This window comes from Loxodonta africana, chromosome 1 (genome assembly GCF_030014295.1).
Source record: "Loxodonta africana isolate mLoxAfr1 chromosome 1, mLoxAfr1.hap2, whole genome shotgun sequence".
In the NCBI taxonomy this organism is placed as follows: domain Eukaryota; kingdom Metazoa; phylum Chordata; class Mammalia; order Proboscidea; family Elephantidae; genus Loxodonta; species Loxodonta africana.
Window position 1 is genome coordinate 203,013,758 of NC_087342.1, and position 16,816 is coordinate 203,030,573.

At 39.2% G+C, this 16,816-nt stretch overlaps 1 protein-coding gene across 12 annotated transcripts in view; it reads right to left on the reverse strand.

Annotated features, from left to right (window-relative positions):
* The window catches only part of AHI1 (Abelson helper integration site 1), a 212,412-nt gene that overhangs the window by 34,425 nt on the left and 161,171 nt on the right, over positions 1-16,816 (reverse strand). For 9 of the 12 annotated variants that reach the window (XR_010322954.1, XM_064291148.1, XM_064291151.1 and 6 more), the window contains 2 exons: positions 10,058-10,220; positions 6,451-6,548 (listed from right to left, as the gene is read on the reverse strand). Coding sequence is in view for 8 of the 12 variants with exons in the window: in XM_064291148.1 (XP_064147218.1) it covers positions 6,451-6,548; positions 10,058-10,220 (261 nt within the window). In the remaining 4 variants the exon portion in view is untranslated. The remainder of the gene's footprint in view (positions 1-6,450; positions 6,549-10,057; positions 10,221-16,816) is intronic. The other 3 variants (XR_010322959.1, XR_010322957.1, XR_010322958.1) reach the window with 1 other exon arrangement.

Sequence of the window (16,816 nt, forward strand, 5' to 3'; positions counted from 1 at the left end):
ATTTACAGCATACTTAGAAAAAACATTCTGGAATGACCATGGAGGGAAACATTCTCCTACTCTCACTCCCTTGTGGTTTAGGGAGTTACTAATTTGTTTGAGGACTCTGTGGTCTACCATGGGGAATAACTAACTCAAGCCTTACCCCCTTCTCTTACACTGGAAGAACTGGCAACAAATGCTGCCATCATCCACCAACACTGCAATGGCAAGATGCGATGCTGGAAGGTACCTGGCACACATAGCAACAGAGCAGGTGTGTTCCACTTGGAAGAGCTTTTAAGATCAGCAGCTGCCAAGCTGTTAAGAGGTATAATTTTACTTCTTATTCTATGGATTGAATAGAAATAATTAAAAGAAAGAAAACTACTGCAATTTCTTTCCTCCCTTATTTAAAAAAAAAAGAGAGAATGTAATTCTAAAAACTTCCATAAGAAGCATACAATGAAATAAACATAAAACAAGGATGTAGAAAAACCAGCGTGACACAAAACGTGGCTAACTATTTGAGTAACAGCTGTCTGTGTCTTTCATGGGTGGTGGAGGGAAAAGGCCACTGGCCTGAGAATACAGAGGCCTGGGACCCTATTCTGGCCCTGCTTCTAATAGCAGTGTCATTCTGAATGCATATCTTACAATTTTTCCAGGTCTTGATTTCCTCATCTATAAAATGAAGTTGACTAGAATCACCAGTGATGACCTCTAGGGTCTCGTCCATGAACTCAGTTCTATGGTCCCATAAACCTAGATCTCCCACAATTCTAGTCCCTCAGCAGAGACTAGTTTTCACGCTCTTCTTTCTTTTTTTTTTAACAACACATCTTATATATGATAATAAAAATAAGACTACACTTGAAATTAAGCATCTGGTAGAATTTGTGGTATGTTTATAAGGCAAGATCTCGATAAAAATCAAACCATATATATTTGATAAAGGAACTAAACTTAAGAAATGCAACTATGCCAGGTGCTAAGGAAGCTCAGTTACACATTTCTCAAGGGGCTGGCTGTTAGCTTCACGACTCAGAGTGTACCCAAGGCATTCTGACAACAGTAACAATATTAATGTTTCTCAGGAACTTCTCTTTACATAAGCATAGATCTTTCCTTATACTTTCCCCCCACAGGGAAGTAAAACACTGTCTAACTATACACATGATGCATTCCTAAGAGAAACAAAAAATATGTAGGATTCTAACACATGGATTCGGATGAAGCAGATCAAATCATGATCTTTGACAAAATAAATCATGTATCTTAAACTTTAAAGTCTAATTCAAGTTCCATCTCTTCCACGAGAACTTTTTTATTCCCTTGCCCAAATGGATTTGTATCCTTTGCAACACCCTTGCTTTATCTTCTTTATTTTTAAAAATGGTTTGCTTTCTCTACATGTCTGTGAGTTCCTTGACATCTACCAGAACTGGGGTTTGGGCAGCAGCAGGACTGATCAGAAGCAGATTTCAAAGGTCACGCTGGATATCTGAAGAGCTGGTCTGGTGGGATATAAAGATATGTTTGAAGCAAAGAGATCACTGTGTGAGGGGAAAAGACATACAAGATAAAGAGAAAAAAAATCAACCTACAGTCCAAGCTAAGACTATGCTGAGGTGAGTCCATGCAAGTGGAGTGGCCCAGGCTGTGAGAACTGGGGATTTTCGGAAGCAAGTAAGAGGTCCTGATGCACAGGAACACAGGTGAATCAGGGACAGGAAGAAGCAAGGTCAACTTCAAAGTAAGACACTGAGAGTTCTTTATATCGCTTGTAGATGAGGCAGAATTAATGTCAGGGCTTTGGAGAGGAACACACTTAAGGGAGGGGGTAAGGTAACCCCAATTCCAAAGGTTAGCATGATGCCAAGTCAGGGATACCAGTAGGTCACAAGTAAAGGCTGTATCTTGTACTTATATTTCCATAGCATCTTACATAGTTCTTGAAATGGACTAAAAATATTGTTAGTTGCACAATCACTCCCTAGGCCAATGTTATAAATCCTTCCCCTGCATTCAACATCTTTAGGTTGTATATTTAGATTAGCATCTTCCTAAATTCTTAAACCTGGCACTGAATTCCAAACAATGGGTAGTATTATATGTACAACATTTGTCCACGGTCAAATTCCTCACCAATCCTTTTGACTATATCCCTTGTAGTCCACATACTACCTTAGTCAAACATTACTATATATCCTTGCCGTATCTGAAACCTGGTGCCTTACCTCAAAGCCATTTTTTTTTCAGTTACTCTTAGCATAGGCTGTTCATTCTTATATGCCTAACCTTGAACCACAGGGCCAGGAGTTAACACTGGCCTCCTCTTTGTCCCCTGCCGTTCTTTTGAGGCTATTATACTTCCAGGAGCACTCGTCCTTGGGTGTCCTGACACCTGGCTATAACAAACACTCTCTACTTCTCTTTCAGCTGTTACCTTTGGACTTTGTGGTCACTCTAATACAACAGTTCTCAATGTTGGCTGCAAGTTAAAATAACCTGGGAAGCTTTCAAAATCTACTCATGCCTAGGTCCCATTCCAAGCCAATTAAACCAATTTGTAGGGGGTGGAGACAGGCATCAGTATTTATTTATTTTTTAATTCCTCAGGTGATTTCAATGTGAAGCCAAGGTTGAGACCCTCTGCACTAACGTAAGATTTTAGAACTTTTTTCGTTTCAGTGGAGCCCTGGTGGCACAGCAGTTAAGAGCTCCGCTACTAACCAAAACGTTGGCAGTTCAAATCTACCAGCAGATCCTTGAACCCTATGGGCCAGTTCTACCCTGTCTTATGGGGTCGGTATGAGCCGGAATTGACTTGACGCCTACGGTTTGTTTCAGTTTTCCTTTTACCCCAACTCCTGCACTAAGCCTGCAATTTTAATATCCAAGAGCACAACACTACAGGTTCCAGTTCCTCAACCACAACATGTCCTTGCTGGCGATTGTGTGGATGATGCAGGGCTGGGCAACATTTTGTTCTGTTGTACATAGGTTCTCCATGAGTCAGTGTGGCATCAATGGCCTCAAACAACAGCAATTCCACTTCAGTTCTTATGTACACTCTCTGAATTTATCAAAACCTGGAGCTGCTTGACATCTGAATATTAAATAATTGAAAGAGTTTCTGGCTTTAAACTCCATAATTCCAGCTTACTAATTCCTTACCTTTGAATTATGTCACTGAATATATATTAAATATACCATGGACTGCCAGAAGAACAAACAAGTTTGTCTTGGAAGAAATACAGCTAGAGTGTTTCTTGACAGTGAGGATGGTGACACTTTGTTTCATGTAGTCTGGACATGTTATCAGAAGGGACCAGTCCTTGGAGAAGAACATTATGTTTGGTAAAGTAGAGGGTCAGCGAAAAAGAGGAGGACCCTTGACAAGATGGATTGACACAGTGGCTTCAACAATGGTCTCAAATAAAACAACGATTGTGAGGATAACACAGGATCAGGCAATGTTTCATTCTGTTGTGCAGAGGGTTGCTATGAGTCAGAACCTCCTTGACGGTACCTAATAAATAATAAACTCCTTTACTACGACACCACGGCTCCACCAGGTAGCTTACTGAAACCTAGCTGAGAACGTTGCTTTCTAAATCTGCCAACACTCTCCTGATTTCATGGCTTTTCCAGTCTGGCTGAGACTCCATGGTATACCATTCCAATGATTCTTACTCAAGTTGCTCTGTACTTTTTCATCCTAGAAGCCTCAGCTCAAGCATTACTGTCTCTGGGAACTCTTCCTGGACTGCCCACCTCCCCAGGGCAGGCTAAGAAGGTTTCTTCCTATATGTTCTCATGCATCATGAACATATTTTTATTATAGTTCCTACAGGCTAGTTAGTGAGGCACCTGCAAAGAGGCAGTTCCTCAAGTGTGAGTGTCTTGCCTACTCACTCCCATTTCACTGGGGACTAATACAGTGCTCAGCTGGTAGAAGCTCAATAAACACATGCTGAATGACTGAATGACATGTGACAGGTTCAACTCTCAAAACTTTGTCATGATGTGATATTTGTAAAAAAAAAAAATCGATGTCAGTTCATGGAGTAAAGAGGAAGCTAGGCTATTTAACCTAAGGCAAGAGCTAACGACACACAATAGAACAAGTCTAATAAGCAATATATACGATGGTACAGTGCTTAATAAATTTTTTTACCAAATTACTACTAACATCAGAAGAATACTGACTGATATCCTCAATGGATCTGATGGCATAGACTAAAAAATGCAACACTTCTTTGGTTGATAATCTACCCATATTTAATGTTTTAACTTAAAAAACATTTAAAAACACCTACGTGCATCCAGAGACTTCACCAAGAGAGTAAAAAGATTACCTATAGATTGGGAAAAAGTTTTTAGCTATGACATTTCCAATCAGCAATTGATCTCTAAAATGTACAAGACACTGCAAAAACTCAACAACAAAAAGACAAATAACCCAATTAAAAAATGGGCAAAGGATATGGACAGGCAAAGAAGACATTTAGGCTGCTAACAGATACATGAGGAAATGCTTACGATCATTACCCATTAGAGAAACGCAAATCAAAACTACCATGAGATTCTATCTCACCCCAACAAGGTTGGCATTAATCCAAAAAACACAAAATAATAAATGTTGGAGAGGTTATGGAGAGACTGGAAAACTTATACACTGCTGGTGGGAATGTCAAATGGTATAACCACTTTGGAAATTGATTTGGCACTTCCTTTAAAAGCTAGAAATAGAACTATCATAGGATCCAGCAATCCCACTCCTTGGAAAATACCCTAATGAAATAAGAGCCTTCACATGAACAGATATATGCACACCCGTGTTCACTGCTGCACTGTTTACAACAGCAAAAAGATGGAAGCAACCAAGGTGACCACAATGAATGAATGGATAAATAAATTATGGTTTATTCACACCATGGCATACTACGCAACAATTAAGAACAATGATGAATCTGTGAAACATTTCATAACATGGAGAAATCTGAAGGGCATTATGCTGAGTGAAATTAGTCAACTGCAAAAGGACAAATATTGTATGAGACCACTATCATAAGAACTCTAGATAAAATTTAAACACAGAAGAAAATGTTCTTTTATGGTTACGAGGGCGGGGAGGGAGGGAGAGGGATATTCACTAACTAGATAGTAGACAATTTTTTTTAGGTGAAGGGAAGGGCAACACACAACACAGGGATAGTCAGTACAACTGGACTAAACCAAAAGCAAAGAAGTTTCCTGAATACAGCCAAATGGTTTGAAGGCCAGAGTAGCAGAGACAGGGCCTGGGGACCATGGTTTCAGGGGACATCTACTAGGTCAATTGGCACAACAAAATGCACTAAGAAAACATTCTGCATCCCACTTTGGTGACAGGTGTCTGGGGTCTTACATGCTAGCAAGTGGCCACCTAAGATACATCAATTGGTCTTAAAACCCACCTGGAGCAAAGAAGAATGAAGAACACCAAAGACATATGATAATGAGCCCAAGAAACCGAAAAGGCCACATAAACCAGAAACTCTATCAGCCTGACACTGGAAGAACTAGCTACCACCAATCACTGCCCTGACAAGGAACACAACAGAGAATCAGTGGCATGCAGATCTCAAATTCTCGTAAAAAGACCAGGCTTAATGGTCTTACTGAGACTGGAGGGACTCTGACGGTCATGGTCCAGGCCCTTTGATAGCCCAAGATTGGAACCATTCCCAAAGCCAACTCTACAAACAGGGATTGGCCTGGACTATAAGATAGACAATGATGCTGGTGAGGAGTGAGCTTCGTGGCTCAAGCAGGCACTTGGGAATATGTGGGCAACTCCTGTCTGGTGGCGAGATGAGAAGGAAGACGGGGACAGGAGCTGGTTGAATGGATGTGAGGAATACAGGATGGAGAGGAGGAATGTGCTGTCTTAGTAAGAGGAGAGCAGCTAGGAGTACACTGCAAGGTGTGTATAACTTTTTGTGTGAGAGACTGACTTGATTTGTAAACTTTCACCTAAAGCACAATAAATAAATAAAAAAATTAAAATTACTAGCAAGTAAAAGGAATGCTCTAGGAAGATAGAACATTTTACTCTATAGATTAAAGTGAGCTTAGGCCTAATTTATAGCCCCCAGTGGGCTGATGATAGTGTCAGTATCACTGAAACAGAAACAAGAGCAGAATGGAGATAGCATCACACTTTGGGTCCTTATCCCATCACTTTAGGCTGTGACTTGGGGGGTGTGCTTTCATCTCTCTGAGCCTTCTGCTCCCTTATCTGGAAAACAGCTACAACAACATTTGCCTTATATATACTTCATAAGGTTGGTGTCAGGATCAAATAAAAAAAAATTAATATAAACAACTGAAGAATTATAAGCATGAAAAATAAAGCCATATTTTATCCAGAGAGAGTGAAAAATCAAAGTACATATCCAACTCATTCTTGAAAACATTTACCTTTTGAGAAGATGAAGGTTTTTCCACTTTAGTTTTTTCCTTGGGGCTTAAAGGTGGGGATCGCTCCTTTATCTCTGGAGGCAGTTCTTGGTATAGTGCTGGAATTAAAAAATTAATTCACAAAATCAAATGGAGAAAAGAAATCAGTAATGGGGGGGGGGAATTATGAAATTGATGTTCAATTCCTTGATATAACAATAATCTACCTAGAACTTACTGTTAGGGCAATGTGTAGTCGTAAACTTTAGTTATCAAAAGAACATAACTTATGACTAGAAAGTTCTGTTCAGCAGAGCACCCTCTGTCAGGGTTTCAGAAATTTAGAAGGCAACATTTTCACTTACTATGTGGTCATGCAGATGCTTATTTCAATACACATTTACCAGATACGTGCTATATGCACAATTATCTGTTACGTACTGCTGGGGGGAGGTATGAAGATGATCAAGAGACAGTTTTTGCTCTCAAGGAGCTTACTATCTGATCACAGACAGATATCTTCACAAATAACTAAGATAAAGCAGAATATGACATAATTTGAAAGACTGATACTAACAAGGATAAATTCTGATGTGGGGATGACAAATCCTTAATGGAATAAGTGGTGTATGTGTCAAACTCTGAAGAATAGGTAGGATTTTGCCAGGTCGATGTGTGGAGAAAGAATAATTTGGGACCAAAACTCAAACCCGCTGCCATCGAGTTGATTCCAATTCACAGCGAGCCTACAGAACAGAGAAGAGCTGCCTCCTAAGGTTTCCAAGGTTGTAAATCTTTACAGAAGCAGACTGCCGTATCTTTCTCTTGCATAGTGGCTGGTAGGTTAGAATCGCCAACCTTTTGGTTAGCAGTCAAGTGCTGAACCACTGAACCAGGGCTCCTGATAATCGGGACGATGCTATGAAATGAGTAAGCACGTAGCTAGGACTACACAGCGTATTTTCTTCAGGTGGCAAGAAATCCATGTTGAATCTGAAGAGATATGTTGGGATTTTTAAAGGGCTAAAAAAGAAAATCTATTTTGCTTAAATTACTTGGGCAACTCTGAATTGAGAGAAATTACTAGTTGATCTAAATTCTAAAACTAAGATTTTGAAATAATACTAACTAGATTTGTATATGGGTTGATTCTGTCCTTGTGTTTATCTTTTATTGAAAAGGCTGTCAGATGTGATTTAGGAAGCTGGGCAGTTTTTCTTTCCAGTAGCTTAAGATACAAAGGGCTAAGTCCTTCTATAACAATAAGTCGTTCTACCGTGTTGCTCTATTAGAGGACATGGCTCTCAATTGAACAGTTGGTAGAATTCTGTTTTTTAGATCTTTTGCTTTACATATTTGACTTCATATCAAGATTAAGGAGAATTCCTCCTATTTTTTAGAATGGAATATGCTGCTGACAGTCAGTTTTCTCTAATGTTAAAACTGGGCAGGTGAGTTAAATGCAGGTAAAAAGTAGGATAAAAAGGAAAAGGAAAATAACCTTCAATAAAATCTAAGAATTCAGTCATTATATCCTCGGGTTTTCTGTTTGTTATGCCCCTTGCAAGGCTTTCACCAAAGTGACTGATGTCAAAAGAAAACAATTATTCTGGGATACGATAAGGGACTATGGCAGTCCAAGGATGATCACTTTTTGAGACACGGAATTAATTTCTGCGTGCAGTCACCAAGCATTATTACAGTGTGTTTCGGAAGTTTGACTTTGATTATTATGGAGAAAAAAACAAATTCTATTGGATTTTAACCTAATGTAGATCAAATATCTAGAACGTCTCAATGTGCAAGCCAAAGACGTCATTTCTGCAAACAAACTAGATTCTAAAATTAAAGCACTTCATACTGTCCTGCCAGGAAATACATCATCTTTTCATATAGTCAAGTGAAAATCATTTAAAAAGTTTCCACTTATATCTGAAAGGAACAGTGGACTGTAACAAGTGTTTAATTACAGATATACTCCAGGGTGGTTACGACTGCACAGGAGGCTCTTGGCGTAAAGACAGAAGCTGCCCCTGCTGAATCACAGCTGTTGATCCAGTTGAAGAACCATCCCTGGGAGGGGGAGGCAAGGAGCTTAGATACTTAAGACAATCTCGGGGTTTGAAGGGCTGAGTTTATGGGAAATGACTTAGATGTTGTCTTACCCCTACCTGGGAAATAAGCTGTCCTAACATTTCTTCTTCCCATATTGCCTTAGCTTTCTCCATTATGCATCTACTTTTAAACATAAAAATATAACTTTGATAGAGTTTAAAGAGCAAGTCATTCAATATTTGGAGAAAAAGAATTAAAGCAGTGATAGAGAGGAAATAAAGAATTCTGTTATGGGAGAGAGAAGTGGGTCATTTTTTAGACACTCAGGACTTCTGAGGTGAGGAGTTTGCTGGAAGTTCAGGAAGGAGTTGCCATGAGGCCCACGGTGGCCTGAGAGTTGTGGGGAGTGGGGGTGGGGAAGCACTAGGATGCAGAAAGGATAGTGGGCAGGTGCCAAAGACAAAAAATTTGTTAAGGCCTAGACCAGTACCACAGTATTTATGGAAGAAATTCTTTCTCCTTTCCTTCATTTCTTTTGATCTCAAAATTCAGATCCTACATTAGGGATCAATAGTACTTTTGTTCAGCCATATTTTCAGTTAAATGAGGTTTCATGGCCTACTCTGAAAACCAATTTTATTTATAATAATTACTTATTTGCAGAAACAAAAGACTTAACAATGAATATTCAAAACAGAGTGTTCTCAATGTCAAGGCTGCCTATAATACATTTTAAATCAGAATCATAAGATGTTAGTATTTCTAGAAAAAAGGTTAGAGATGATACAGCTCAACTTCCTCATTTTATAGGAGGAAACTGAGGCACAGCAGTATTACTTGTTTAGCTGGGATTAGAGTTCGGTCTCCTTGACCCTGGGGTATTGTGCTTTCCTGCCACGATCAAGTTAACTGCTGAAAGGATGTCTTCCTCTGAAGCACTACTTTGCTCCTCTTTCATGATAGTCTTTCAATTATTTTATTTTCAGACCCTCTCTAACAGAGGTTCTATATTCACCTCTCAAGGCCTAGTAGTGACTCCATAGCTTTCAGAGACTCATGTTTAGGATTTCTTCTCCAGTTTTTTTTTTTTCCTTTCATAAATGAGGGCTCAATGCTTACTTGGAAATGAAACAATCTACTGTTGCAGTTTGTGTCAGCAGGTGACTAACCAGGACTGAAGTATACAAATTAGAAGAGTGGGAGCCGGGGAACCAGAAGTTCTAAGATGCCTGTTAACTGAGGAGTCATTGTGGCAAGAGAAGAGCTGACAACACTGTGTGAAGCAGGCATTAGGGGAAGCGGACGGAAGAAGAAATTTGGTAGCTAGAGGGGCAGGTTGCCTGGGATGAGAAGTCGGTGAAGCAAATATCCCGATCTCCGAATGGAACACCTTTCTAGTGTAGTAGTGCCCCCTCCCCATCCTTATTTATTTATTATGTGAATGAAAAGTAATACCCACTGGTAGACATATGCAAAGGTTACAGAGACAGTAAATTAAAGGGCAGGAAATGATAAAATCTTGGACTATCAGTTATACCATATAAGTAAACCAGGAAGAGAGCATAAAACTTACTTTCACTAGCCACGTGATTAGCTGGAAAATAACCTTCCTGTCCCTTCCCTACGCTGCCATACCACCAGTCTTCATTATCTTTGAAAAACACTCGGATAATGTCTCCACGATGGATGGTTAGTTCATCTGATCGATTTGCTGTGTAGTCATAAAGAGCCACTACCTACAAGAGAGATAAGACCACCACAGCTTTATCACAACTGTACCACAGAGAAAACCCCCAACATTCACTTCCTCTTGCAGAAGAGCAGCTGAAACCAAAGCAGTACTTTGGTAACTCTGAGGCTGTCTCAAGGTTTGCTAATGGGATCAGGGGTGGTGGGAACACAGCAGGAGAAGCAAGATAAAAGGCTGTGGGACTGAGAAATGGTTAAGAGCATTCAATACACTAAGATTAGCTTCAAAATAGCAGATGTAATTTTTTTAAAGTAAATTACTTGTGAAGCAAATAAAAAAAAAAAAAAACTTACACACCATTCATTTTCTTAGAATTGTTTTATACTACCTTTGGATCCCGCTCTCTGTGTTAAGCAGATGCACCTGAAAAATAATTCTTCAAAATGTCTGCAGTTTTACAAAAATGAAAAGCTCAGTGGGACAACCTGATTGCACACCTTCCTTGTGATCACTTGGTTTATCGTTAATGTCTTTTCTTGAGATAAATTTCCCCATAAGCATATATATATTTTGGTATTTTATAACAACTATCTCTATAAAAAAGCCTTTTGGCTGCCTTTTTAAAATACTCTTTTAAGCTTATTTTCACTAGATACACATTTAAGAGGAAAAGCCTTTCTATGAGAATCTTCCTCTGTGTTGTTACAGTAATCACTAGATTTTTTTTTCTTTTGAAAAACCCAAATCAAAATATGGCAGTGGCTACAAAAGTATTTTAAAATCTCTTATACCATAGTTTTTTAAATGTTCACAAAACACAGCCATCAACCTACTTGGGATCTGATTCATTGTATAAAGTAGGACATGGAGCATGTACACTAAAAAATAAACTTTTTTTTTTCCTACTAAAATGGGGTTTAAAAATTTCTAGGTTATACAACTACATATTATATGTAATAGAAAATTACCATAATATATCCATCTGCAAAAAAATGAAACAAGAGCCATACCTCACACCATGCATAAAAACAAACTCAAAATGGATCAAAGACCTAAATATAAAATCTAAAGCGATGAAGATCATGGAAAAAAAATAGGTACAACGTTAGGAGCCCTGATACATGGCATAAACAGTATATAAAACATTATTAAGAATGCAGAAGAAAAACTAGATAACTGGGAGCTCCTAAAAATCAAACACCTATGCTCATCCAAAGACTTCACCGAAAGAGTAAAATGACTACCTACAGACTGGGAAAAAGTTTTTAGCTATGCCATTTCCGATCAGGCCCTTATCTCTAAAATCTACATGATACTGCAAAAACTCAACTACAAAAAGGCAAATAACCCAATTAAAAAATGGGCAAAAGATATAACAGACACGTCACTGAAGAAGACATTCAGGTAGCTAACAGATACATGAGGAAATGCTCATGATCATCAGCCATTAGAGAAATGCAAATCAGAACCACCAGGAGATTCCACCTCACTCCAACAAAGCTGGCATTAATCCAAAAAACACAAAATAATAAATGTTGGAGAGGCTGTGAAGAGATTGGAACACTTATACACCGCTGGTGGGAATGTCAAATGGTACAACCACTTTGGAAATCCATTTGGCGCTTCCTTAAAAAGCTAGAAATAGAACTACTACAGGATCCAGCAATCCCACTCCTTGGAATATATCCTAGAGAAATAAGAGCCTTTACATGAACAGATACATGCACACCTATGTTCACTGCTGCACTGTTTACAACAGCAAAAAGATGGAAGCAACCAAGGTGCCCATCAACAGATGAATGGATAAATAAATTCTGGTATATTCACACAACGGAATACTACGCATCATTAAATAACAGTGAGGAATCCGTGAAACAGTTCATAACATGGAGGAACCTGGAAGGCATTATGCTGAGTGAAATTAGTCAATTGCAAAGGAAAATTACCATCATAATCCTCTGCATGTCCAGGTTGTCTGAGTACTGACTAATTCATTTAATAAACATTTATTGAAATCCTAATGAGCCTGGTAGTATGCTAGGAGCTAAATGCCAAAAACCTGTTGCCATCGAGTCAATTCTGACTCACAGGGACCATAGAGGACAGAACAGAACTGCCCCACAGGGTTTCCAAGGATCAGCTGATGGATTAGAACTGCAGACCCTTTGCTTAGCAGCCACAGCTCTGAACCACTGGGCCATACAGGAGGAGCTAAATATACAATGGTAAAGAGGATACTTTCTAGAAGGGGTACCTAACTTCAGCTTGTAGGAGAACTTACTAATAACCAGGAATTAGCCAGTGAAGAGAGGGAAAGTGTGTCTTAGCTAGATTGCACGTGTGGGAATACAGGTGCCAGAAACCCAAGAGTTCAGTATTATAGGAGCCTGGCATTAGAGGTGAGAACCTAGTTAGAAGGTTAGAGGGAGATGAGGCTAAAGGAGTAAGGGCCAAATCATGCATCTGGAGTTGAAGGAGTTCAGTCTCAATAATACGAGCAACAGGAAGATGCAGAAGAATTTGAAGCAGGGAATTCCACTACAGTTCACAAAACTCTTTCTGGCACTTTTAAGTTCATTTAACAATATTTATTACCACATACTTATGTACCAGGCAATTTTAGTTGGGTAAGTTTTAAACGCATTGCTGTCACAATACAGTATAAGGGCAGTATTGATAATCTAATTCAAGTAGTACATATGCAATGCCTACCATACCGCTCTGCATGGTACCTATTTTGCAACATGCTATTTAGCATGTTGTTTAAGGTTAACAAATCTTTTATGACTTTTAGTATGTGATGTCAAAGTAACTTACATAAAAATGGAACTTTTTACCTTTTCCTTTGAAGTTCTTCCTTCTCTTAACTGTTTCTCCTTTATTCTCCTGTGTGGCACTACCAGAGAAGAGGATAGCTAATTAAAATGTACTGAGTGCCTGCCACGTTCCAGGTACCATGCTGTTGCTGTTGTTGTTGTTAGATACCGCTGAGTTGATTCTGACTCATAGTTACCCTTTGTACTACCACAGAACAAAACACTGCCCAGTCCTCACAATTGTTGTTATGCTTGAGCCTACTGTTGCAGCCACTCTGTCAGTCCATCCCATTGAGGGTCTTCCTCTTTTCCACAGATCTTCCACTTTACCAAGCATGGTATCTTTCTCCAGGGACTGGTCCCTCCTGATAACACGCTCAAAGTACTTGAGACGAAGTTTCACCATCCTCGCTTTTAAGCCGCATTCTGACTATACTTCTTTCAAGCCAGATTTGTTCATCGTTTTGGCAGTCCATGGTCTATTCAATATTCTTCACCAACACCATAATTGAAATGAATCAAATGTATGCTAGTTGCTTACATATGTTACCTCATTGTATCTTTACAATAACCCTGTGAGGGCACAAATTCTGATTTCTATCATATAAATGTAGAAATTGATGTTCAGAGAAATTGCGTAACTTGCCTAAGATCAAGAAAACTTGTAAGTGGTAGAATCAGGACTTAAACCCAGTCCCCCCTACACCCCCCGAAACTAAATCTATTTATAGACCATCTTTGCCTAGAATCAGACATGCGGAAGAAGTAGCAGAAAGGAAAGAAAGGAGGACAGCAGACCCTAATCATTCACAAAAGATAAAACACATTTTTGAGGAGCTTATTTTTTTTTTACTTAAGCAGTCAGCTGCACTGAGAAGACCAACTATCGTGGGTCATCTGCAGGCCCACTGTGCACCTCATGATACCCAAAGCCCCAGTCCCAAGAAACTGTGTGTTAGTTTGTTTCTGGTACACTAAATACTGCAACTTTAATGAGTCTTATGCAAGTATGAGGTCAGGGCATGCTTACTGATCTGGAGACAGGTGTATGTTTGGAAGGAAAGTGTGTGTGGGGGGGGGGTGGGGGGGGTGGTTCAGGTTAGGCAACAGAATCATTTGTGAAATTCCAGACCAGGTTTAGTCATCATGTGGACTACTAACAATCTTCAGTTCATCAAACTGGAGTGGAAAAACTTTTTCTGAGTTATCCATGAGGGTCTGTTCGTGAAGAGTCCCTGCAGAGGCAGAAGGGCTGAAAGACTCAAAAGATCCTACACTTCAATTTCCTATAATAATCGTTGCTGTGTGCTGTTGAGTCGATTCCTACTCATACCCTGTAGGACTGAATAGAACTACCCCATAGGGTTTCCTAGGCTGTAATCTTTATGCGAGCATATTGCCAGGTCTTTTCTCTCATGCAGCTGCTGGTGGATTTGAACCACTGACCTTTTGGTTAGCAGCCGAGTGCTTAACCGCTGAACCACCAGGGCTCCTCTCCTAATATAATAAAAAAAAAAAAAAAATTTTTTTTTCTTTCTTCTTTTTTTTTTTTTTTTATTAGGCATCGATTATTTGTGGTGCCAAGATCAGCTGGTATTGAGGGGCTCATCTGACACCATCAGTGTGGAACACAGAGTGCTAACATAGAACGTGTTACAACTGCTAGAGGGCCATATATTTGATTCTGTAACAATAATCAATGCAAATTACAACATTAATATAATCATAATAACCAAAAACCAAACCTGTTGCCATTGAGTTTATTCCAACTCATAGAAACCCTACAGGACAGAGTAGAACTGCCCCATAGGGTTTCCAAGGAGCTGCTGGTGGATTTGAACTGTTGACCTTTGGGTTAACAGCTAAGCTCTTCACCACTGAGCCACCAGGCATTGATCATTTTTTTTTTCCCCCAAATTAAACATTTATAGACCATCTTTGCCTAGAATCAGACATGGGGAAGCAGCAGCAGAGAGCAAAGGGTATAATCAGTGCCTATTATAATAATTATATATTTTAATACATGTTTTTATATTGTTTTAATAACATTAAAATATATAATTGTTATAATAGGCACTCATTGTTCTCTTATTACAGAATCAAATACATGGCCCTCTAGCACTTGTAAACATGTTCTATGATGAACACTCTACATTCAACATATGATGGTGGCAGATGAGCCCCTTAATACCAGCCTCAGCATGTGCCCATGTTGGTAACGATCCCAAAAAACCAAACCCATTGCCGCGGAGTCGATTCTGACTCATATTGACCCTATAGGTCAGAGCAGAACTCTCCCACAGGGTTTCCAAGGAGCGCTAGTGGATTCGGACTGCCGACCTTTTGGTTGGCAGGCGTAGCACTTAACCACTACGCCACCACGGTTTCCAACAGAACTGGGAAATGAGATGCTTGAAAATCCTAGAAAACACCAATCTGCTTTTTATCCTTAGTTTTGCTTTTCCTAGAATTTCATACAAATGAAATGAGACAGTATGTAATCTTACGTTTCTGGCTTTCTTTCACTTTAGCATAACGCTTTTGAGCCTCATCTACATTATTTTATTTAATCAGCAATTAGCTCCTTTTTTTTTTTTTACTGAGTAGTATTTCATTGTATAAAGAGTCAAAGTGGCACAGTGTTAAGCACTCAGCTGCTAAATGAAAGACCAGCAGTTTGAACCCACCAGCTGCTCCATGGGAAAAGGTGTGGCAATCTGCTTCCATAAAGATTTACAGTCTGGGAAACCCTATGGGGCCGTTCTAGTCTGTTCTATAGGGTTGCTATGAGTTGGAATTGAATTGATGGCAGTTGCCTTGGTTTTGGTTTTTATTTTATTGTATGTCTATACTACCATTTGTTTATCCATTCAAGTTGCTGTTGTTGCTGGGTGCCATGGAATCACTTCTGATTCACAGCAACCAACTGTACAACAGAATGAAACACTGCCCAGTCGTGTACCATCCTCACAACTGTTGCTATGTTTCAGCCCATTGTTGCAGCCACTGTGTCAATCCATCCCATTGAAGGTCTTACTCTTTTTCGCTGACCTCTACTTTACCAAGCATGGTATCCTTCTCCAGTGACTGATCCCTCCTGATAACATGTCCAAAGTACGTAAGACAAAGTCTCACGAATTCTCCAATCTAAGGAATATTCTGGATATTTGGGTTCTTTTCAATATTTTTGGAATAGAACGTGAATAACAATATGAATATTCACCTACAAGTCTCTGTGTGGGTTTATGTTTTCTTTTCTTTGGGGTAAGTTTTTTAAAAGTGGGATTTCTGGGATACATGGTAAATGTATCTTTAAGAGTAGCTGCCAAACCATTTTCCAAAGTGGCTATACCGCTTTGCATTCCCACCAGTGATGTATGAAAATCTCAGCTGCTTTAAAGCTTTTCCAATAAAAACATAAAATATATTTATATGTGTTTACTACATTATATATAAGCTATACATATATAAAAATATAAAAAATTAGAAAAGTTTCAGTCTTTAATCGTAAGCATTTGAGTTCAATGAGTAGTGGTATCTCATTCAAGTCTAATCTGATCTTCCCTAATGACTATGCTGAGCAAAAAATCCAAGGAGCTGGAATATTTGAAGAAGAGCAAGGCGTCAAGATTGGAGGAGGAGTCATTAACAACCTGTGTTACACAACCTTGCTTGCTGAAAATGAAGAGGACTTGAAGCACTTACTAATGAAGATCAAAGACCACAGCCTTCCGTATGGATTGCACCTCAACAGAAAGAAAACAAAAATCCTCACAACTGGACCAATGAGCAACATCATGATAAATGGAGAAAAGACTGAAGTTGT